This window comes from Engraulis encrasicolus, chromosome 17 (assembly GCF_034702125.1).
Source record: "Engraulis encrasicolus isolate BLACKSEA-1 chromosome 17, IST_EnEncr_1.0, whole genome shotgun sequence".
NCBI classification, from domain to species: domain Eukaryota; kingdom Metazoa; phylum Chordata; class Actinopteri; order Clupeiformes; family Engraulidae; genus Engraulis; species Engraulis encrasicolus.
The window spans coordinates 16,735,086-16,757,585 of record NC_085873.1 but is presented as its reverse complement, the minus strand read 5'-3'; the positions used below and the strand labels follow the sequence as shown (position 1 = coordinate 16,757,585).

General features: G+C 43.1%; 2 protein-coding genes across 3 annotated transcripts in view; both read right to left on the bottom strand.

Moving 5' to 3' along the window:
• telo2 (TEL2, telomere maintenance 2, homolog (S. cerevisiae)) overlaps positions 1-16,937 on the bottom strand; it is a 23,211-nt gene extending 6,274 nt beyond the window's left edge. Inside the window, exons 1-11 of one of the 2 annotated variants that reach the window (XM_063221887.1) lie at positions 16,695-16,937; positions 16,147-16,526; positions 15,609-15,886; positions 15,402-15,470; positions 14,734-14,881; positions 14,406-14,508; positions 14,018-14,086; positions 13,351-13,492; positions 12,200-12,336; positions 9,839-9,915; positions 9,472-9,570 (exon numbers count right to left, since the gene is read on the bottom strand). In XM_063221887.1, coding sequence (XP_063077957.1) covers positions 9,472-9,570; positions 9,839-9,915; positions 12,200-12,336; positions 13,351-13,492; positions 14,018-14,086; positions 14,406-14,508; positions 14,734-14,881; positions 15,402-15,470; positions 15,609-15,886; positions 16,147-16,502 — 1,478 coding nt within the window. In that variant the 5' untranslated portion in view covers positions 16,503-16,526; positions 16,695-16,937. The remainder of the gene's footprint in view (positions 1-9,471; positions 9,571-9,838; positions 9,916-12,199; positions 12,337-13,350; positions 13,493-14,017; positions 14,087-14,405; positions 14,509-14,733; positions 14,882-15,401; positions 15,471-15,608; positions 15,887-16,146; positions 16,527-16,694) is intronic. The other variant, XM_063221888.1, reaches the window with a different exon arrangement.
• A 2,301-nt stretch (positions 16,938-19,238) lies between these two features.
• Positions 19,239-22,500, bottom strand: part of rab11fip3 (RAB11 family interacting protein 3 (class II)) — a 50,291-nt gene continuing 47,029 nt past the window's right edge. The window contains exon 13 of the mRNA XM_063221883.1: positions 19,239-22,179. Coding sequence (XP_063077953.1) covers positions 22,066-22,179 — 114 coding nt within the window. The 3' untranslated portion in view covers positions 19,239-22,065. The remainder of the gene's footprint in view (positions 22,180-22,500) is intronic.

Sequence of the window (22,500 nt, the reverse complement as noted above, 5' to 3'; positions counted from 1 at the left end):
CATGGATAATTTTATATGCTTTATATGAAATACAGTATGTGCTAGTTCTTTTATATGTTGTTTTTATATACAAGTTTATCAATAGGTGGTGGGAATGATCGGGGACTGGATCCTGTGCTTCGGGGATATAGCCTAGTAGTCAGAGACGACTGCATAGGCCTAGTTTCTTTTATGTGTGCCGATCCATTTCAGCCAATGTTGGACAAATCTCGACCCAGACAAATATGCTCTCAGCAAATTTGCGAAGTAGCCTACTCCCACTCATCGCTCATCAAATCGTGAAGGCGGACATTTCTCCGCTCATAGGTTTTCTATGAGAGATCAATGTCAACCCTGCCTAGACCGAAACCCATCTCCAACCTGTCGATGAAGAAAGTGTCTGTGATGGCCAGAGAATGTTTGTGCTAGACCACGTCGCATCCCTACACTTAAATTAACCTCATCAAACCGCAAAGAACCGCGAGAGAAGCAATGTCCGTCTTGGCTATTTGATGCTAGATCACCAATGCTTGTTTTGGTTACGCACGATGCTCGTTGGCATGGCGAAAAGCTAAATAGAATGTTTTGAAAGAATACATAACGGCTTGAAATTTAATTGATGCCACTGCACCCAGTCAGAGATATTGTTGCTAACCAGTCACCAAGGTTTGTTGTGGTAACTAACGTGTGAGATCACTTCCCAATGCAAGAATTTGAGTGCGATGCGCACTCCCTGACATGGAGAAATGGTAGAATGTCTTGAAGGAATACATCGAGGTGGCAAATTTATTTGAAGTCATTGATTTTGGCAAAGCATCTTTTTTGCGCAACAGTGCTGGAAACGGGTTGCTGATGGGTGTGGCGTTCCATGTTTGAGATAACAGACGGCGACAAACTAGTCTACCGGTAGGCTATTTGTTGTTCAATGCGAAGCCGTAGGCTACTGACCAGCACTCACGTGTTGGTAAAAAAAAAGACAAACAGGAGGGCATGTTTTTTCCAATTTCATGTCGGTGTTATGGACTGAGGCTGATTTTAGGCCTGCCCTTGCCGCACAAGACACACGTAGTCAGCGAACGGATTTTCACTGCATTTGGGTCTAGCGGCGCTATGCACGGCCGGCCCGTCGCCAAAATGTGTTTTGGTTACGCGGCACGTTGGCATCGCTTGTTGTTGTGGAGAAATGGTGGAATATCAAAAATCGCCAAGGTTTGTGGTGGTGACATGAACAATGCACAGCAGCACTTCGGAACTGCAACCAAAGTGTTTCCATCTGCGACGAAAGCGACAGGTCCGCTAGAAGCGACAGGTCCGATGCTGACACGCATCTTACCGAAATCTGAAGCATTCCCAATTTCCCGTTGCGAAGGTTTGTTGTGGAAACGCACAATGTTGTCCATCACACGGTATGGAGAAATGATAGAATGTTCTCAAACACATCGAGGTGGCACATTAAAAACGAATTTCACTGCCGATGTGAGCGCGGCTGTAATAGGCCTAGGTAGGCCTAAAGTCCATCGCCCGAATCCCGGACATATGATTAAATAACAGCAACACAACCACGTATTTCATCTAGACCAGGGACGCGTTATCCTATGGTGCAACCGGTGCTGCAGCACCGGGCCCCGCCACTAGAGGGGGCCCCGGACGTCGTGAGATTGGAAAATATTAAACGATATTTTGAGACAATCAATTGTATTTTTGATGCATTTCGCCATCCGTAGGCAAGCAGAGGCGCATATGCATATCTTGTCACCAGGCTAGACAGGCAGCTTGGGCCCCCCAAGATTGTAGCTGGGGAACAGTAGTGGCGATTTGTTACAAGTGTTCTTTCTTTTTAATTTTCGCGTGGCCCCCCTACTGAGCCTAGAATCGCCTCTGCATGCACGCAGGAATCGGAGGTCTTCGGAATAATCCTTTCAGTCAGATGCTTCTGGTTGTGTGCCACCAGTGAAAACGGTGGTCAATATTTTTTGAGTTTGATGATGGGCTACTGACTACAAAAGATGTGAGAAACTTGGCGTCAGCACTTTCTTCAGATTGTACGGATAAACTTCAGCCCGGCATGGATTAACGCATTGAAGAGAAGGTTGGCAACGTAGGCTAGTCATTTTTGTAATGTCAGTGTTATAGCCTAATCGCTTTTTGTAATGGTTGCATAGCGATCATGGACGTGTGCAATCATGTAAGCTAAGCAAACAAGAGCACAGCCCACAAACCTAACTTTATCTTATTCTATAGTGAAAACATGGGGAAATAAATCACGCACCCAACTGCATTCGCGAAACAAAAGTCTTGCATGGCGCGGCGAGGAGCACTTCTGAGGTGTTATTAAAAAAAGTGTTCACAATAATGCTGCGTAGGCTAGCAAGTGCACCAACCAGCACTCAAAGTTCTGACACTCTGACAACACCAGGGCAAGCCAAGGATTTAGCAAACATTAAAATGATATAGTCGCATTTTCCTAAAGCACTGTTATGGCCATTTCCCTAAAGCACTGTAATAATGTTGATGCTCTGTCAGCGTAGCCTATATCTTTGCGTTCAGTTAAAATATGCCTGGGTACCTCGCAGATTGTTCAGTTAGCAAGTGCAGAGAAAAAAAATGGTGTGACACATCCACATCCACATCTAACATTACGAATTTGCACCGTAGTCTACTGTAATGATTGCATACTATTGCAGTTTAATGCACCATCTAGATGAAAACCGCCGACTTCTTAATTGGTACATTTTGAGGGGATTTTGTGACAGCTTCACTTTGCTGTGGTTCGCTGCTAAGGGGATTCCCTCCTTGCGACAAGCGACAGCTGAGTAGGCTACTTTCCTTTGACAGTCAGTCAGTCTTTCCAAGACCATTGGAGGTTAAATTATTTAACACGTGTTTACCACGACGGTTTCGATTCAACAAATTGGTCGGCAGCAACGTAGCAAAAAGAAGAGACTTTTGGTTGTGCTTCTGTTTGGAAGTTCTAGCTGAGCCGACGTTTAGTCTGCCAAACGGCAGTGCACAGAATCTCCTCCCAGCTGGCTATGCTTCCAGTGGCTTGCGTTGTGACTGGTGAACTCAGCAGGGGGTTCAGCGCACCCTTTTTTGTGTTGGAGGAAACCGTGTAGCCTGTTTCATGCGTTTTGAATATGGCTCATTATAATGTGGTGTAGGGGCCCCGGATTGCGTCTGCACCGGGCCTCGGCGAGGGTTAACGCGGCCCTGATCTAGACAAACCTATTGAGCTTGCTATGCACTGACTTGTATACTATACAAGTCAGTGTTGCTATGTCAAGCACTCCAATCACCAAGCCGTTGTGGAAACGTGCGATTATACTACTCTATGGCATTATGGAGCCAAACTGTTTTGAAAAAATACAGCGTCGCAGTCATTGGAACCTATGATGGAACCAAAGCGTTCCTGTCGCTAAGGTTTGTTGTGGTAACGATGCCACTACCACGTTATTATTGTCATGGTGATAAAATGTTTCGAAAAATGCATCGAGAGGGTAAACTTCGGTAGGCGTCCAGAGAACTGTAGATGGATGGTAGAGGCAGAGAGAGTAGAGAGAACCCTAACCCTATATCGTGGTTGTGTTGCTGTTTTTTAATCATATGTCCGGGACGTCATCACTCACTGGGTTGGAGAAATGCTAGAAGTGCTTTGAAAAATACCACACGTCGAGAAATACCGTAGAGGGTAAGGTAGATAGCATGTCACCTCTGCGTTTTCACCAACCGGTTGTCAATGTGGTTGGGACCGGGCATGCAGCATTTAAAAACCGATCGTCTCCAGTGCTGCTGATGGAGCGATGACGGCCCATGTCCCTTTTGAGGTGACACGACAGCCGGCCGATACAAACCATTACCCTAGACCGTGCACTGACATGTTGGTTTTAAGAAAATCACACCAAGAGCAACGCAACAGTGCATTAAAAAAACAGGACACGTTGGATTGTTGAACTGAGGCCATCTGCGTCTGCCTGTCGCCCGTCACCAAGATTTATTTTGGTAAACAATGTTATCCTTGACAAGAAGGAGAAATGTTAAAATATTTTCAAAGAGTTAGGAAAACATTGAGGCAACACATTTCGTTTTTACTTCTGCGCTCTCGTCACCTAGCCTGGGAACTCCCATACTGCCTTTAGTTCTACATAATCGTTTCGATCTGAAAGACAGTATGGCGAGGATGACTCATAACGTACAAGATCATGGGATCTGTGTCATAATGGCCAAGCATTCTGACCTTAACAGTTTCTCTGCCCAATCAGAGAGCAGGGCAGTGTGTCATAATAGCCAAGTATTCCGGCCCCATACAGAATTTACAATAGGCAACTCCCCAGACCTAATCTCACTTGTGATTAGGTCTGGTGTTAACCAGGCAACTCGTCACCCGGGTTTGCTGTGAAAACGTGTGATGTCACCTACACCTGAAGAAAGACCAGACTGGTCGAAACGTTGTTTATAATAAACTGAGAGCAACGACAGTGTGCGGACCTACTTCTTTTTTTTGTTTGATCGCATTTAGTCCGGCACCTGTTTTACCTGGATATGTGCGCACTCCAAACGTTACATGTCTCATTACCATGAAGCTATGAATATTTTGAAAGAATACACTACATCAGAAATACTCAGCAGAGGCAGTCTGTATAGCGAGTGCATTCCCGTCGCCAATGTTTGTTGTGGTAACACCTTGTGTCATCATTCATTGGCATGGATATAGCGTATTTTGACAGAATACAGCCCTTGGGCAAATGGGTAGAGGCAATCGCACACAATCAGCTTTTCCACCAACCTGCGCAGTAGGCAGAATTAAAAAATGTGAGGCCTACGGATGACCATTTTGGAATGATAACCCCTGTTTTGAAGTGACAGATCGGACGACGACACAAAGTAGTACTTTTGAATTCAGTCCTAAGAAAACATGGCATGTTCGATTTTTGTACAGAGGCTGTGAGTAGTAGACCTGCCCGTCAACAATGTTTATTTTGGTTACGCAAACACAATGCGCACTCGTTGGCATGGAGAAATACTAGAATGTTTTGATAGAATACATCAAGGTGGTAAATTTAATTTTGGCAACGCATCTCTTTGCACAACGGTGTTGGGAACGGGAAATCACGTTTAATATTTGTGCGCCTTGCCTGGAATTGGTCATTTCCCCCAGCGTCCCTGATGTGAATGTGTTTTGCCGTTTTTCTCTAATGTTGCTGATGTGTGTGGCGTTCCATGTTTGAGATGACGGACTGGCAACACAAAGTAGTAGCCTACTACTCGTGGTTCAATGCGAAACCGTGGCCTACTGAATGTGCGCTCACGTGGTGGTTAAAAAAGGACAAACAACATGAGGGTGTGTTTTTCCATTTCATTATTACATGTCGAGGTTTTGAACTAAGGCTGATTTTAGGCCTGTCCTTGTCGCACAAGACCCACGTCTTCAGATTTGTATGCATTCCAAGGCCTGCCCGTCGCCAAGATTTATTTTGGTTACGTACGGTGCCATCACTTGTTGTTACGGAGAAAGGGAGGCATATTTTGAAAAATCGCCAATGTGTATTGTGGTGACATCTCATTGCCTTGGCGAATGTTTTGGCGACTGTTTTGAACGAATGCACAACAGCGGAAACCAGTGTAACGAGAGCGCATCTTATCGAAATCTGGAGCGTTCCCGTTGCCAAGTTTTGCTGTGGAAACACACGATGTTATCCCTCACTGGAGAAATGTTAACATGTTTTCAAATACATTGAGGCGGCCAATTTAGTTGCAAAAGCAAGTCTACTCACTCCGAATCAATGTGAGCGCTGCTAGGCAAAGTCTATCGCCTGAATGCCGGACATAGGCCTATGATTTATTTTTATTTTTAAACGCAACACAAGGGCGTATTTTTTGAAAAAGCTGTTGAGCTTGGTCTGTCAAGAGCTCCCATTACCAAGCCGTTGTGGTAATATGCGATGACACTGCATTATTTTGAATCTTTGAAATCGTGTGAAAAAATGATGCTGGCAGGCACTTGAATCCATGGAACAGAATCTTGTTGTCCAATGTTTGTTGTGGTAACGTGATTCCATTACCATGTTATTATTGCCATGGTGTTACAATATTTTTTTTAAAAAATAGACCGAGGTGGTAAATGCAATATTCAAGTCAGTGGGTAAATGCGATTGTGGTCTAGGGGCGAGCGCGCACGAGAGCAGAAGCGTCGTCATGATGTGTTGTGGTAACACCAGATGCCATCACTCACTGGAATGGAGAAATGCTGGAGGTGCTTTGAAAGAATACAGCACACCGAGAAATACCATAGAGGGCAAGGTAGATAGTAATCTCCGCGTTTTCACCAACCGCATTGGTTGTACACATCCAACGTGGTTGGGACCTGGTAAGTAGCATTTAAAAACCAAGTTTGTTGTAGGCAGTTTATCTACAGTGCTGTTATAGTGGAGCGATGACGGCCCTTGTCCATCTTGAGGTGAAAGAGGACCGAACAGTGGCCTAGAGACCATGCGCCCTGCGTGGTGATTTAAAAAAAAAAAAAGCGCGTCAAGAGCAACACAATAGTGCAATAAAAACGGGCAACGCGCAAGGTTATCCTTGACGAGATGGAGAAATGTAATAATATTTTGAAATAATAGAGCCTACACCAAGGCGGCAAATTTCGTTTTCAGGTTTGCGTTCCAGTCACCAAGATTGCTGTAGTACCGTGTAATGTCACTTCTCATTTGCATGGAGCTACAAGTTGTGAATATTTTAAAAGAATACCCCGCGTCAGAAATATTCAGCAGAGATCGTGTGTAGAAGAAAGTGCACTTGTGATGACCAGAAAATGTTTGTGCCTGACCAAACCGCATCCCTAACCTTAAATGAACCGCGAAGAACAGCAAGCGAAGCAATGCCCGCCTTGGCTAATTTGATGCTAGATAGCCATCACCAAGGTTACGCAGGATGCCGCTCGTTGGCATGGAGAAATGCCAAATAGAATGTTTTGAAAGAATAAATCACGGCTCTGCACCCCGTCACCAAGGTTTGTTGTGGTAACGTGTGAGGTCACTCACTTCCCAATGGCATGCAAGACTGTTTTGAAATAATACACTGCGTCGGAAATATTTGGTAACGAGAGCGCATTTCATCGAGAGGAGAGCCGAGCATTTCCATCGCCAAGTTGGAGGCTACTCAAGTAGTCAGCGAACGGATTTTCATTGCATTTAGGTCTAGTTTATTTTTCTAGTTTAAAATTAATTTTGGTTAGGCACGTTGCCATCGCTTATGGTTGTTATGGAGAAATGGTGGAATATTTTGAAAAAAATGCCAAGGTCGATGTCTGTAGACCAAGAGCGCATTTCCGAAATGCCAAAGCCTTCCCGTCGTCAAAGTTTGTTGCAGTAACCCTAACAGCTAATGTCACCATACATTGGAATGGATACAAGCGGATTCCGAAAAAGTTGGGACACTTTGTATGTTGTGAATAAAATAAAAATGCTGGCATTTTCAAAACATCCAATATGTTAATAAGGTAGAGCATTATGTACAGACAAGATATCAGTTGTTAAAGTCAAACAGAATTATTGTTTTGAGGTAATTATGTTATAATTAAAAATTTGACCCATGCAACAAATCTCAAAAAAGTTGGGACAGGGCCAAAACATGTTGTAATAGTTGGATAATTCTAAAAATAACACAAGGAAGAATATTTTAAAAGGAACTATATTGACTGCCAACATGAATGCACAAATAAAATACCATCACAGAGAGGCTGTGGCACTCAGAAGCGAAGATTTTGAGGGGCTAATTACTTATCTATTACACAGAAAGATTGAATTATCCAAATTGCAGGCATAAAGGGCCTATTTCCATAATATAGAGTTCTGTGTAATCATTACATGAGTTATGAGATCATGGCATACTCGTCGTCAATAAGCAAACTATGACACTCCAACAATGACAGCTGTTGAAAAAAATGTTCATAAACACAACACTTGATTAATGCACATGATGCAGACATTAAACAGTGTTGCATGCGGAAAAGCTCATTCTAGATGGACCTAGGAGACATGTGAAACTGTCCTCTGATTACAGAATGGAAAATATTTCATCCTTTTTTAAAATCTTGGAGTCATGCACCCTCCAGGTTATATAGAAAATGAATACTTCAGCTTGATTTAGTGGTCAGTCTGAAAGAGAGCATATATGATGGTAAGGGGGTACAGAGGTGCCTTGGTTATGGTCTTCTTGCTCATGTAGAGCATTAAAATGAATGTTGAATGATATATACAGACTTTAAACAGCATACATAGCTACCAAGGCATGCTATGTTGGAGCACCGCCTTTAGATATTACCCCATAACGGTGGCAAATTTCAATCTCTTCTATGTTCCAACAGTGTGGTTCCATCATAAGAGTAAACAGGTCACAAAATTGTTTTCTTGCAGTCAGGATATGCCACATATTAAGCATAACAAAAAGGTAAACAAGTTGAAGAACACGCCTATCAGTTGAGCTGCTGAAATCATGTCTCGCACATCAAAATATTTAATTTTTGAATAAAATTATGCCATCAGTCAAAGTATTTAACTGTTCAGTCTCATCCTTTGTGTTGTGTTTAGTCTTATCCAATATAAAAAAACATTTTATTGGCCCTGTCCCAACTTTTTTGGGATTTGTTGGAAGGGTGAAATTTTAAATGACCACATAATTACCTCAAAACAATAATTCTGTTTGACTTTAACAACTGATATGTTACCTGTATATGATGTTCTACCTTATTAACATATTGAATGTTTTGAAAATGCCACAATTTTGATTTTATTCACAAAATACAAAGTGTCCCAACTTTTTTGGAATCCGCTTTGTATGCTGCAGTGGTCACCAACCTTTTTATGCGCGAGATACCTAACCTCTGATCTGCCTAGATGGAAAGCAAGATCTACCGCTGCAACTTCTTTCCCTCCTGCGCTGTCCTTCAGCACCACCACGTTTCAGTAGACGTCCGATTAGCTTTACGTGCCGAGGGAAAAACACTAGCCATTATTCTGTGTTGTGTGCTGTTGTGAGGGATATCGCCAAATAATTTTGATGAGGTCAGAACATTATTTTGGCAGTATTATGTCTTGTCCGCGAAAATGAGAGGACTAGGCCTACCCCCTTTTTTGCTGCAGGGCACACGGTCATCTTAACAGACTCACTGTTAGTAAAATACTTCTCCCGTTTCGACAAAAGGTGTCTCTTTGATAATGCCTGTGGCTGATGGCACAAAAAAGCGCACTTTTCTTTCACCAAAGGTAATAGGAATTCCTCCTCCCGTTCTTGGTGAAAACTGTATGCTTTCGGCTTCATCAGCGGTCACACCCCTTTTACATTCAACAAGACTGAGGGACAATATTGTTTTTCAAAGAACAAACACGTGAAGCACAGCAAAGGGAGAGGAAACGCCTTACACCTTATGGTATTTTTTCTTAAATAAAAAAACACTGACATAGCAATGCAGTGTCCTGTGCAGAGGCAGTGACCTACCTATCCAGATCTGAGTCTGGCTGGGGGGCAGCAGCAGGGGAGGACTCAGCAGGGGTTGGAGGGGATGGGGCCATCTGGACATCCAGCTCTGGTTCAGCACTATCAGAACAGCACAGCGACAGTGTTAGTAATGTACATGTTTAAAACAATAACAACATAAGTCTGCGCTGTGTGTTATACTGTATATATGCTGCTTGACTCTGCACTGTCCTTGGGATCAATATAATATCTCTGTACTAAACCTGACTAATGAGTGTGGATCACACAATGGTCACACAAGTGATTTAATACAGTGTCAAAGCCTGACTTCTACAGGCTGTCATCATCAGACATGTAGAAGGTGGTTAGTGGTTTGTGCCGCCCGTACCTGTCTGCAGAGTTTGGCTTCGGTTCCACTGGTTCTGTTATTTGAAGCAGGGCTCTGGTCTCATCGTCATGCTCATACTGCCATACAGAGAAACAAAAACTTCAAAATCATTACCACATAAATAGGCACATAACATCATAATCTAAAAGGTCTCTCCTGTCCAAAGAGCTTATCTCAATATCTATACAAAGGTTAATGACATATCTTTTGGGCTCAGACGTCAGAAGGTACAACCACAGCTAATGCCCATTAATTAATTAGGAGTTAGTGATCACTGTACCGCAATTAATATGCTTCTTAGATAATCCACTTAAACAACAACAACAACAAAAAAACATAAAATAGTGTCCATATTAGTGTCCAATTCCATAAAATAATGGCATTAGCTGGGGTTGCACCACCCTGACGTGTGCTACTACATCATTGATCAATAAACACTGCCAGTGTGAATAACAAGTTCAAATACGTTTGGAGCTTCAGTAAGACTTGATCATCTCGAGTCGGACACAGCACATCCCAAGCATACAGTTAACAAGGCCGACAGGCGGACAACAGATGCGTCCCTCTATGCCAGTTCCAACCTTTTTCCCCCCAAACGACCCGCTGGCCTCCTCCTAACCTGTCAACGCCCCCCCTGAGGATGTGTTTTTTGTTTATTGGTCATATTGCCCATGGAAACTCCAAATAATGTGGCAGGCAGAGAAATGACGAGACAAGGCTTTATTTTTTTTGCAGTTTAGGCTATAATAAGTCCATCATGCTTGGATTTGGAAAAGAACCATCTAATTTCAAATTTCACATAGATCAAGTAGGCTACATTACAAATTACCAGATATTATTAGTAGCTTATTTATCAACCTTTAGTATCACGCTATTTCAGCATCATGTGCATGTGGGAAAGAATCGCCAAATAATAAATAAATAAAACCGTTTGGGTGAATCATGCGCTTATGGGTTCACCCTTTGGGTGAATTATGCGCTTAATTTTCGATGCCAGCTTTTCATCGTCAAGGCACAAAGCAGTGAGCTCCAGTGCCAGAGTTGACCAAACTCACACGACTGCAAACCAATTACGAATCAAAAGACGGGTTCTGTCCCTTGCTCTCTCTGAGCGCAAGGGAAAGCACCTGTGGGGTCCACGCGCCCGCCAGCAGAAAACGAATGAACCTCCCTTGCAATATGTCCGATAACATCAGTAACACACCGTATGTCAAATGGCCCATCTGTCTACTTGTAGTTCGAGCACCATGTTTCAGTGCGCAGCGCACACTGACTACTCACTGAAACGTAGTGGCAGAATGTTTGCAAACTCGCTGGGAATATTAAAAGGGAGGCTCGTACATACTCTAGTCTTCTGAGCCCGAGTTTGTGGACTGGAGAAAAGCGGAGGAAAATGAATGTTATGAAAGAAAAAAAGCTAACCAAAGATTACAGGTCCACGTTTAGAGGAAGAGCTGTATGCGCTGCCGGTCGCTTGTCAACTAATTACGGTTCCATGCCGTTGAGCGTTATGCAATGCAAATGCCCCTCTATCCGAGCACAAACATCTGTGTCAAATACTGCCCGCCGACTTCTAAATCGTTCATTTCCGCGAGTTTCAGATGAACCAAAATAGCTGAGCACAACGCGACACTATCATACACAACATGATAAAGTCCCCTTCACGTTTGACATCCTCATGAGCCGAATTGTGTCACAAGACCGTGAACATTAAGTGACACTCACAGTGGTGTTGGTGTGCTGTGGAGAAGGAACGAAGTTGCCTCCCACTGTCCAAACACAAAACAATGCTGAAAATTGAATGCCCCCCTCAGTTGTCTCACAATGCAATCAGCTTAGCCTTGCCGTTTGGTAACATATCATATACGTTTTGGCACGCATTCGCTCCAGGCCAAAAATGCCTCTCTGCCTCCGCCTTGTGGACACAGGAAGGAACAATTGAAGGAATGCGTTTCAGACGGACGGACAGCGGACGGACGGCGGGCGGGCGGACGGACAGACCCTCTTATAGAGATGCTGGGACGCATCTAAAAATGCATGATTTGGAATATGGACAATACCACTCAAAAGAACATATAATTACAACCGTTTTTTTCAGACCTACCAGAAACCATTAAATTCACAGGTAGTAGATCTTTTACAACACAATGTAAACACTGACTGATACAGGTTACATACTGGGGGGGTGTATACCAAAAAGCTGGTTAAGTGATAAAGTAGGCTTAGTTAAGCTACAGGAAGTGGTAAATCTACCACAGGTAACCTGGTTTACTACTGAACCAGCTTCTTAGTATACCGCCTTGGACTGGTTAAATCTCCATGTGGCCCAAATGAATGTGTGTGTTTGCCAATAAGACCGACCTCAAAGGACAGGCGAGTGGCAGCTGTGTCCATGTGCTGGCTGATGTGTTCACCAACAACCATCCCGATCCTGCGCACCCGCAACACACTGCTGTCCAAATGGCACTTCATACCGCTCAGCATGCACTGGCAAAGCACTGGGCACAGCATGAAACATAAACAGTCCTGCAATTACTCTACAAGACACAATCTCCAAAACACCACATTAAAGCCATTTAGTTGCAATTTTCATACATCTTTTTCTTTAATTTAATATAACGGTAGCACTGGAATTCGGTCAATGTCATCTGATGTTTCCACATTAATAGACTGTGCTGTTTTGTTTACATGAGATTGTGGTTGTGTGTGCGCACATGCAGGGCCGCTGACAGCTTTCACTGGGCCCAGGAGAAAAAGTAACCTGAAAGGGCCCCCTACCCAATAAACACAATGTATGGGCCACCTATCTCCCTAGGCCCGGGACAACATATCTCTTTGTCCCCCCTGTCAGGGCCCCCTGTGTGGCCTGTGTGCATGGGTAGCTCTGTGAGAGTGCTAGCTGTACCAGGGGCTGTTCACTCAAGGAACTAGCTACTAGCCACAACTGGCTAACCCTAACCACGGGCCAGTGCAAAATGAATGGGTGTCAATGGAGTTTTCTACCATTATAATTTTTGTGATTTTTTAATCATTTTTTTCCCCTGAAATATTAACATTAAGTTCGAAGCTAGAAATAATAAGACCCCATTTGAGTAGCGTTTCGATTATTTTGCGCCACTAGATTATTATATACTGGGTCACAAAGCTCAATTTTTATGGGACCAAACCCATAAACATTAGCGCGATGCTAGCGAGTACAGGTTGAAATCTTCTAACCTGCTGTAAAACTACACACCTGAACGATTTGTCAATACAGCCTATTGTTAAACAACAGTCATAGTGCTTACCAGGAATGTTTTGTTGATAATATTTGTGACTGGAAATCGCAGTAGCAATGTATTTAGCATGGGTTCCCCTTTCCATTCCATACATTTTCCCACATGAAGGACTGAACTACGCTCGCCAACTAGTGGACACTCCATAGTTACTGCAGTATGCATGCAAAGCTAACTGGCTACAATGGGAACCAATGAGACTGAACCTTCTCCCTGTTAGAGATTCTCTGGCTGTACCTTCCTGTTGCTGCTCTATCTCCTGTGCTGTCAGGAGGCTCAGGCAGAGCAGCAAGGCTTTGCTGACGTACAGCTGCTGCTCCACAGTGGTGTGCTTGACTGCACTGCTGTTACTCCACGCCTGACACAGACACCGCAGCACCTGGGAACACCAGCACAATAACAGAGGCATCGATATACCTGTAGTGGCACGAAAACTACTGATGCAACAAAGTAGGCCAGTAAGTAAATGTACAGTACGGAAGCATCCAGCACACAGGAAAGCAAATAATTCACTGGTAAAATACAAATGAAAATCTAAATATTATGATGACAGTGTGAACTTCAAGTTATTCCATTACTCGCACGCACTGATTTTACACACAAAACAAATGCAGCCACGCACTACCATTTCTGAACACTGAGGGGCAGTGAATGTGCTTCGTAAGAGTAAGAATATGCACATCCCACCTCGCAAAGGCCAGGTGCAGGACAAAGGCGTATCTGACAGTAGAGAGAGTAAAAGTCCACACACTGTAGCTCTGAAGGTTTATTCAGGTCACACAACATTTCAACCACACAGGGTCTTCATCATGACCTAAATAAACCTTCAAAGCGGAGCTACAGTGTGTGGACTTCTACTCCATCAACTGGAATGAATGTGTTGCAGGTGCATTTCTTCCTATACCTGACAAAGCAGCGGTCGGCGCTCAGCATCCAGAGCCAAATACCCCAGTAAGGTCCTCAAAACGCATTCCTGAGAGCAGGACAACAGAATCAGACATTTGACAACTATGTGAAATACGTATATAACTGAGAAGTCAGAGAATGTGTGCACATCAGTAGCACAAGTCCTGGACCAAACACACAGAAGATAATTGAAAGGAAGTGATAAAAAGGTCCGCAACACTGTCCTATGCTCCCAAACAAAGTTTAGTAACACCACGTTACGGACGCTCAGTCCATCATCAAAGCTCAACTTGCTGTGGTTGTAGAACAGTGTTAATCATTCCTTTTCAAATATATAAGCACAGCACAGCACAGCAAGGCATTTGTGATAGATTGGTCTTGTATACCTTATGATGGTACTGCAGCAGCAGCATCTTGTGGGTGATGACCAGCTGTGCCTTCTGACTCTTTACGACCACATTACCCAGGATCCTGGACAGGGTCTGGGGACTGCCAAAAGAAAAGACAAAATGACCAGTGTTATGCCCACAGACACAGATAAAGAAATATACAAGAGCTGTATAAGGTAGAAGTAGACGTACTATGATGATATAACATTGTTTCAACTATGTAATCTCATACTACCAGTGTTGTAATTACACCTGTAAGAGTACTTCTACTTTATACAACCCTGTAAATACACACAAACACACACAAACACAGAGAGACACTCACTCATTGACTGCTTGTACGAGTCCTGTGATCACCGCTTCCATCCAGCGATCTGGAACGTTCTCCAGCAGCTTAGCACTCACTCGCCGCCACAGAGCATCAGACAGCGTGTTGGCACTTAGTCGGGGAATCAGCGTCTTGAAGAGCAGTGCTGTTCACAGACAGCCAGAAAGGAGTATCTCAGACCTCTTTGGTTTTTATCTACTTCAATTTTCCAGGTGAATGACAGTGACTGACTAAATCAGGGGTGTCAAACTGAAATGGACTGAGGGCCAAAATCAAAATCTGTAACAAAGTCGCGGGACAAACTCAATATTTATTTATTTTTAATCTATTTTTTAATTGTGCGTGCATGCACCTAATACTCATTCCGATGATATATGGTAGTTCAAATATGCCTGCACATATTGTGCTGCATACGACTGTGAGGTGTTTCATTGGCCTGGGCCCACTCATATTCCTGCTGCGATACACCAAAATTCCATGTTCAAGTCTTATACTAAGTACATTAATGTAAATGATTTGTCGGGCTGAATAAAATGACTTTGTCCCCAGGGCTGAGTTTGACGTCCCTGAACAAAAGCATAATCTTATATTCAAAAGCAATATAACATGTATTAGCATATTACACATGCATAACTGTGTAATACACTTGATGTGAACACACTCACCTGTATGCCCTTGAGCACATGCTCTTCCCAGCAGCTGACCAACAAACCCCAGAGAGCAGTCTTGGCCACCTGCATGTGGGAAGACAAGAGTAGTTGTGTTGGATTGGGAAAAAGAAAACGGCAGCAATGCATGTGTTGAAATATGTAATTTGATGAAGTGGCATCAAGCTTCAGAATCAAAGCTTCCCATTACTGGGAACTAGTTACCTCTCAGGGCCTTGCAGGTTTTCTCCAGCACATTGAGCACTGAATTGGCTAGGAGGGGGCAGTATTGCTGTGGCAGAAATGCAAGAGGTGTTTCTGTTTTGAGATTGTTGGCGGTGAGAGAAGGGAGGCCCACTAGTCTGCCCAGCAGCACCTCTCTGATCTGCAACGAGTCGGTCATGGCTAAACCTTCGCACCGGGACCACAGCAGGACCTCTACACGGCCTGTGCTCAGAAACTGCTCCAGGACCGAGATCAGATGCTCAAGACCTGCACTGGGGCTGGAGCAAAACAATCCTATATTAATTTAGAAGGAAAAAACACATCGCTACAACCTCTGTCACACACATAGACACCTTGCCCATGTAAGGGACCACGCCCAATGCCGTCGTACTTTTACTTCAGCTATTACCCAGTATTGAATTTGCTTGACACATATTTCGCCATTCATACACTTAGCCACCGTTCTCAAACAACATGACTCAATCTATATATTTAGAGTGAATGTGAATAAATACAACTAATGACATATTACACTCACCAGGTCGACGTAATGGCATCCAGGAGTGTCATGAGAGCTTGATCAGGAGGACCAAGAAGGAAAAAACTACTCCACAGTGCAGTGCGCTGCGATTCCGTCATTTTATGGAACCAGTCCGAATTCAGACCTTTCACCAGTGCCTGTAGCAAAGGTGTGTAGAAAGCGCGACAGAATTCTGCCCTGTCACGTGAACTGTCATCCAGGTAACCTGAAAGAGTGCGCAATGCATCGAAGACCTTCTCGGCGTCCCGTGACTGTGTCACAGCTCTGACAAGGTTGGTAATCTCCAGACGGACCTCTGCCTCCATACCCGAAGCAGTCTGCGAGCCAACTGTCGGAGGGAAAGCTTTTACCATCGAGCCAGGGTTGTGAACATGCTCCTAGCCAAAGATAAAGTAGTAGAATTATTTAATTTATCTGATCTCACGGGGAAATTCAATTGACGAGACACACAAACAAACTGGCTAACCCAACTATCCCAACTTTTGCAAAGTATGCTTTTAGAAATAAATTCGAAGACAAATATAGCCATGACAAGACAGACTTACCCCACAACAAGTGAGCACTGGAGAGCTAACGTTAGCTCTTACGAGTTAAACCTGTGGTCGTATATCTTTCGCCGCCTTTCTAAAATACTGAAATAATGAAGTCAGACTTTCCACTCCACTTGAACAACTATATCCTACTTATTTGGAACTTGTTCATGCACTACTGTAAGCCCAAGCTGCATGAATTTGCGAACTGTCGTACAGTACCAGTGCACCGCCACCATTTGTTATGTGTTGCGCAAAATGCTAACCGGCTTGAAACAAAAGCCTAGTGTGATAATAGAACCTATGCAAGTGCACGTCAAAAACATAAATAAAATATTGATTACCACACGTTGAGGCAACAAATAAATACTTTACAAAGCTTTACAAAGTTAATTTACAAAGGTTTAATTTCAACTGTTATAGTTATAGGGACTAGGGAAGTATCAGAGAGAGTAGAATAATCTCTGGAAGTATGGTGAGCTGAGGGGACTGTTTTGGATGTAACACTTGGTTTACACCCCGCCCCCAAAGAATATGGATTTTTGCTAATTTCATCCTGTGCAGTATGAGAAATTAGGCTACGTGTAGAATGTGTTATTTATGTTTTCAGACTGTGTTATTTATGACGTTCAATGGAACGGATGTAGGCTAAATAGCCTAGTCTCTGAGTCACCCCTAATGAGGATTAATTTGCCTGGCTATGATTGAGCCTCAGATAAAGGTGCACTCAGTAGGCCTAATAGGCTATTTTTAATAGTTTATATATAAAAACAGAACTCACGCTGTCTAATCACACGTTACCTATTTCACAAACCATGTAATTCTAATTATGCATTATGACAGGGAAAACTGATTTTTAAGGCCTTTCCGATCTTTTCCATTGGTCGCCACCTTGACTTTCCAGAAAAAGACATTTTTAGCTGCAAAACCTGTGGCTATGTGCAGCACAGTTTCAATGAGCAGCATAGTTGCAGTGCCTACTGGCCACCATCCTACACAGTGCACCTTTAAGAGTGATCAGCCGATGGATGAGCTTTAGGCCTATGCTCCAATGGACCAGGTGTTCAGGAGTGAGCATAAATTTATACATTGGATATTTCTGTTTCGTACGTTTGAAGAGGGGCAGGTGGCCAAAATGTACTTTCACTACAAATAAATCACCGAGCACATTGGCCTATGTGGCATTTTCTTCATTAGTCTGCCTACAGAGATAACATAAATTAGACCAATGTTCTGGACAATTGTGGTCACCAGCAATTTAGGACCTTGTGACAAGGTCCTTGTCACATTGTAGGCCTGGCCTACTGAGGCTGGAGAGTGACTGGTGTTCCCATAGTGTGGAAAATATAATAGGCCTACCAAATATTTACCAAAAGAAAACACTTTTGTCAACCTCCCTACTTGGCAAAAGCAATTTAGTCAGAAAACCATAAACAGGTGGCCTTTGACACACACACATTGCCACTGACATAGTTCCAGGAAGTGGGTGTTTTAACACAGAAAGTTCAGTGAAAGAAAATGTAATTCAGTTTACTTCCTCTTTGTGTGTAAAAACAAACACAGGGTTCCTACAGAATTTTTAATTGAGTTTACTGCCTTTTGTACTACCTTTGGTAGTGAAACCTGGTAGTAATACCATCAAAATGCTTCTTACTACCAGAGCAAAAGAGGAGACTAACGTACAGACCATAAACCCATTGAGAATCTTTGAATAGTCTGGATTAGCATTTAATATTTCCCCAAAAGATACCTTATACCAGTGTTTATTAACAGGGGTGCCCGGGCACCCTGGGGTGCCGTAGGCCCCCCTCAGGGGTGCCGCGGAAATGTGACTGATAAACAAATTGTGTAATATAATACATATTTTTCTAAATTGACAAGTTAATGCTAGTCAGTGGAATCTTTCATCTGCCATTTACGCACAATAAAGTTGCCAGTCAGCTGCAACTTCAAACGTAGGTCATGTCACCGTCTCCGTCTCACGTCTCCTAATGTGTTACTTTTCTAAGCTTGTGTGGTATCGGATGCGATGCCATGTTATGGTTTGTTGGTTTGGGGTACCTTGAAAGTTTGCATGAATTGAAAGGGTGCCTTGCCTAAAAAAAGGTTGAGAAACACTGCCTTATACTACCAAACACAAGCAGGTTGGAGTGCTTCTGGGTCTTCACCTTTTTCCTTGGTGCTCATCAATGTAGGGGCTCTCAAACTTGATCCAGGTAGACAAATGCTGAGGCACTCAAGGTTGAAATTTTTACTTTTTTATTTGGCTACAACATTGTAGTCAAATAAAAAAGTAAAAAAGAATACAACCTTGAGCGCCTCAGCATTTGTCTACCTGGATCATACCTTGTACTACCTTTTACTACTTTTTATTGGCCATAATTTTGATTATTTTCCTTTACTACTTTCTAGAACCCCACAGGAATCCTGAAACAAACAGACAAACAAAAAACACCACCAAAAATAGAATTCTCACACTCCAGTCTCCACTTGGCAAACAAATTAGTACAACACTGGTTAAGGAGATGAAGCAATAAAAAAATACAACACAATGCTTGCTGTATTTCAACTTGATTTATTTCTCTCTATTTTTATTTCAGATATCATCTTTACAGAATTATACTTGAAAATCTATAATCCCCCAAACAATAAGTGTTACATCTACAATACTGATCTTAGCCTTTATACATGTGTCCTTCACGACAGTAATAAACTTCACTTTACAATTCAATCCTTCATTACAATGAGATTATGTGTTGTTGTATATTTTGCTTTCTAGCTGTTTTTTTGTTGTCGTTTCTTGTTTGTTTTTGTGTATATGGCGTGGCAGGTCGAGCTTTCCAGTATGGCGAGCTCTGTACTTGCATCTTTGGAAGCTAAGGTGTGAGTCCACAGAAAAAGAACAACAGTTCATTTATTCGCATATTTACACAGTATATTGTGACTGAACAGAATACAGAGTACATGTGTGTGTGTGTGTGAGAGAGTGTGCACACTCAGCGGGGACCCAAAAAGAATGTGAATGAGGTGCACACAACCACACACACATGCACCAGTCAGAGCAAAAACAAAATAAATCGGAGTGAGGAACCAGGCTTTGAGCCTTTTTGCTACACTCTTTGGTTGCCATAGAGCCAGAATTGTCCAAGATTTTACTTTTTTCCACACATTTTTTTCTTCCTTCAATATTTTCAACTTCATTTAAAGTGCATCAGGTGTAACCCTGTGGTCCTCTTGCAAGAGCCCCTAACCTGAGGCCAGAATTGGACTCTCTCGCTCCACAGCCCAGCAGCCAATAGAAAGCTCAGGATTAACCATTTGGGGCCAGGAACAAAGCGGGGGCAGGCCCAATGAGAGTGCGGAAGTGCAAAACCAGTGATCTCTAAAGGGTGTCAGGACAAGAAACGCTCCAGTGTAGGAGCAACTTTTTTTAACAATAGGATTTCCCAGACTAGAACGACTCTAGGATTAATTCCCTCACCAGTATCGTAATAACCAGCCCTGCCTCCCAAAGATTAGGAAATAACAATATTCCCTTCAGAGCATGGAAAGCAGCAGCTTTTTCAAACAAATTGGTGGTTAGATTTGGGCAAGCCAACGTGGTTCCAAGAATAAATATCAACATGTTATTAATAACAAGCAAATGTGCAACCGGGTTCCCAACGCTGTTGAGAACACGCCACACAGGAACGCAAGTCATCCCAGAGGAAGACAAAATGAACCAAAACAAAACAAAAAACTCTACAAAATATACCTACAGTACAGTCAGCATGTAGAAAACACAGACTTTACAGGCAGAAGTCGGTTTTCTTTCCTTCTGTCTTTCTTTTTTTTTTTTTTTTAAACCAAGGCCTTTTGGAAGTCAGCTTCTGAGCGGGCCAGGTGGACGTGGGGAGTGACAAGGCCTAAGAGCGTGCAGAGCGGTTTGGTTGATTGGGGATGTGCGCTTCTATCCAGAGAGCAGGTTTCCCTAACTGCTCCCTGTGTAGACCCTCATACACATACTCTTGCGTTTATTATGTACATTTCCGCAGACAGTCCCGTGAATCCTTCATATCCAAATATACACACATGTTCAGAGAAAATGTTCAAGATCTCCTCTTGATCCAAGAAGAGTGAAAGGGAGAGAGAGAAAGAGAGAAAGAAAGAGAGAAAGAAAGAGAGAGAGACTGACAGCTTCTCCATATTGTCATGTCCTCATTTTAGCGCACCATTTTTGTAGTTTGATTTTTTTCTTCTTCTTTAGGCAGAGTGTATACACACAACAGTGATGCAGTTGGTGTCCTCACTTCCTTTTTCACTCAGCAGAACTATGCAGGATTGGAACTACATCACCCACAAGCCATTGCGTTGTTTCATTTTTTTTTTCAATGCCACAGCAGCAAAAGCGGTCCCTCTGTGGGCTTGCTAAGGTGTGCTGTCAAGTTCTGTGTAGTCAGCTAGCCACAAGCTTCAATCCCTTGAATTCCGCATCATTGCAATAAATTAAAATATTCATATATATATATATATATATGAACATAAAGGCCAGTGCATGACAGTGACAGGTGATCCTTTTTAAATGACAACATCATCATCCGGAACTCCCTTCAAAGACGAGCAAAAACAAATGACAACACAAACAAACACACACACACTCACAAAATAATATTTTTTCTCTCACAACCTTTGACCCTCGGGACACACTTCCATCTCTCCACTCTCTGTGGTCCCTCACGTGGGTAACATGGCGTGAATGATTCATATGGAATGAGTATGATAAATACACGGCAAACATGGCTAATGGGGGGGGGACGACGATAAAGACAATCATGTTATAATTCTCCGCACAGACAGTAGTATGCAAGTGTGACCAGACGGTGATCTGGAGTCACACTTCCAAAACTGCATAATGCTTCATAGGCATTACATTGGGTGGGGGGGAAATTAGAGAATATTTGCCAGCAGTGCCAAAAGGGGCGGTGGGGTGGTTGGGGGGTTTGAAATGTCTGTGTACAAATGTAAGTAAAATAATATACATGTATTGCACTTCCATGCAAGGCACAATCACAAAGGATGTGTGCACGCACACTCACTCACACACACATGCACGGTGAGACAGAGGAACCTAAGGCCCCTCGTCCCAAAACAAAGGGATGTCACTGGAACCTGCATTCAGTCTCACACACAGACACACAGACACACACACACACACACAAGATGGCTTAGACAGTGAAACAACACTCATCCTCAGTAATATGGGCGATTATGTTAAAGGTTCATCCATCTCCATTGTCTTTAATCTCCTTGTGTCTTTGCATCCAGTGAAGCCAGTATATAGGTCTCTGCAGTGCGGCTGTCTCTGTAAAGAGCAGTTGGTGGTATTGCCAGGCTGGCGGCCTACTAACTACTTGACTTCCAAAATGGAGGGGTTGGACTCCATGATGGCGACGATGATTTTGTCGATGTAGTCCTGTAGCCTGAAGTTGATCTCCTTCTGCTTGTGGATGGCCTCCATCAACTGCGAACAGACACATAGACAGAAAGAAGGGAAAGCTCAGTGAGTGCCAGGTACTGAATGTACCAAATGTGCAAAAACATTTTTTAATGATTTATTATTATTAGATTTTTTTTGGTCTTTTTGACTTTATTGATGATAGTACAGTAGGAGAGGTAGACAGGAAGTGAATGGGGACAGAGATGGGGAAAGGTTGGCAAATGACCCGGGCCAGAATCAAACCCGGGTTGCCGGCGAAGCAGCCCAGTGCCCTACTGTTACAGCCACGGTAGGGCCCCAAATGTGCAAATTAAACAAGGCGAATGCGTGTACTACGGGTACTAC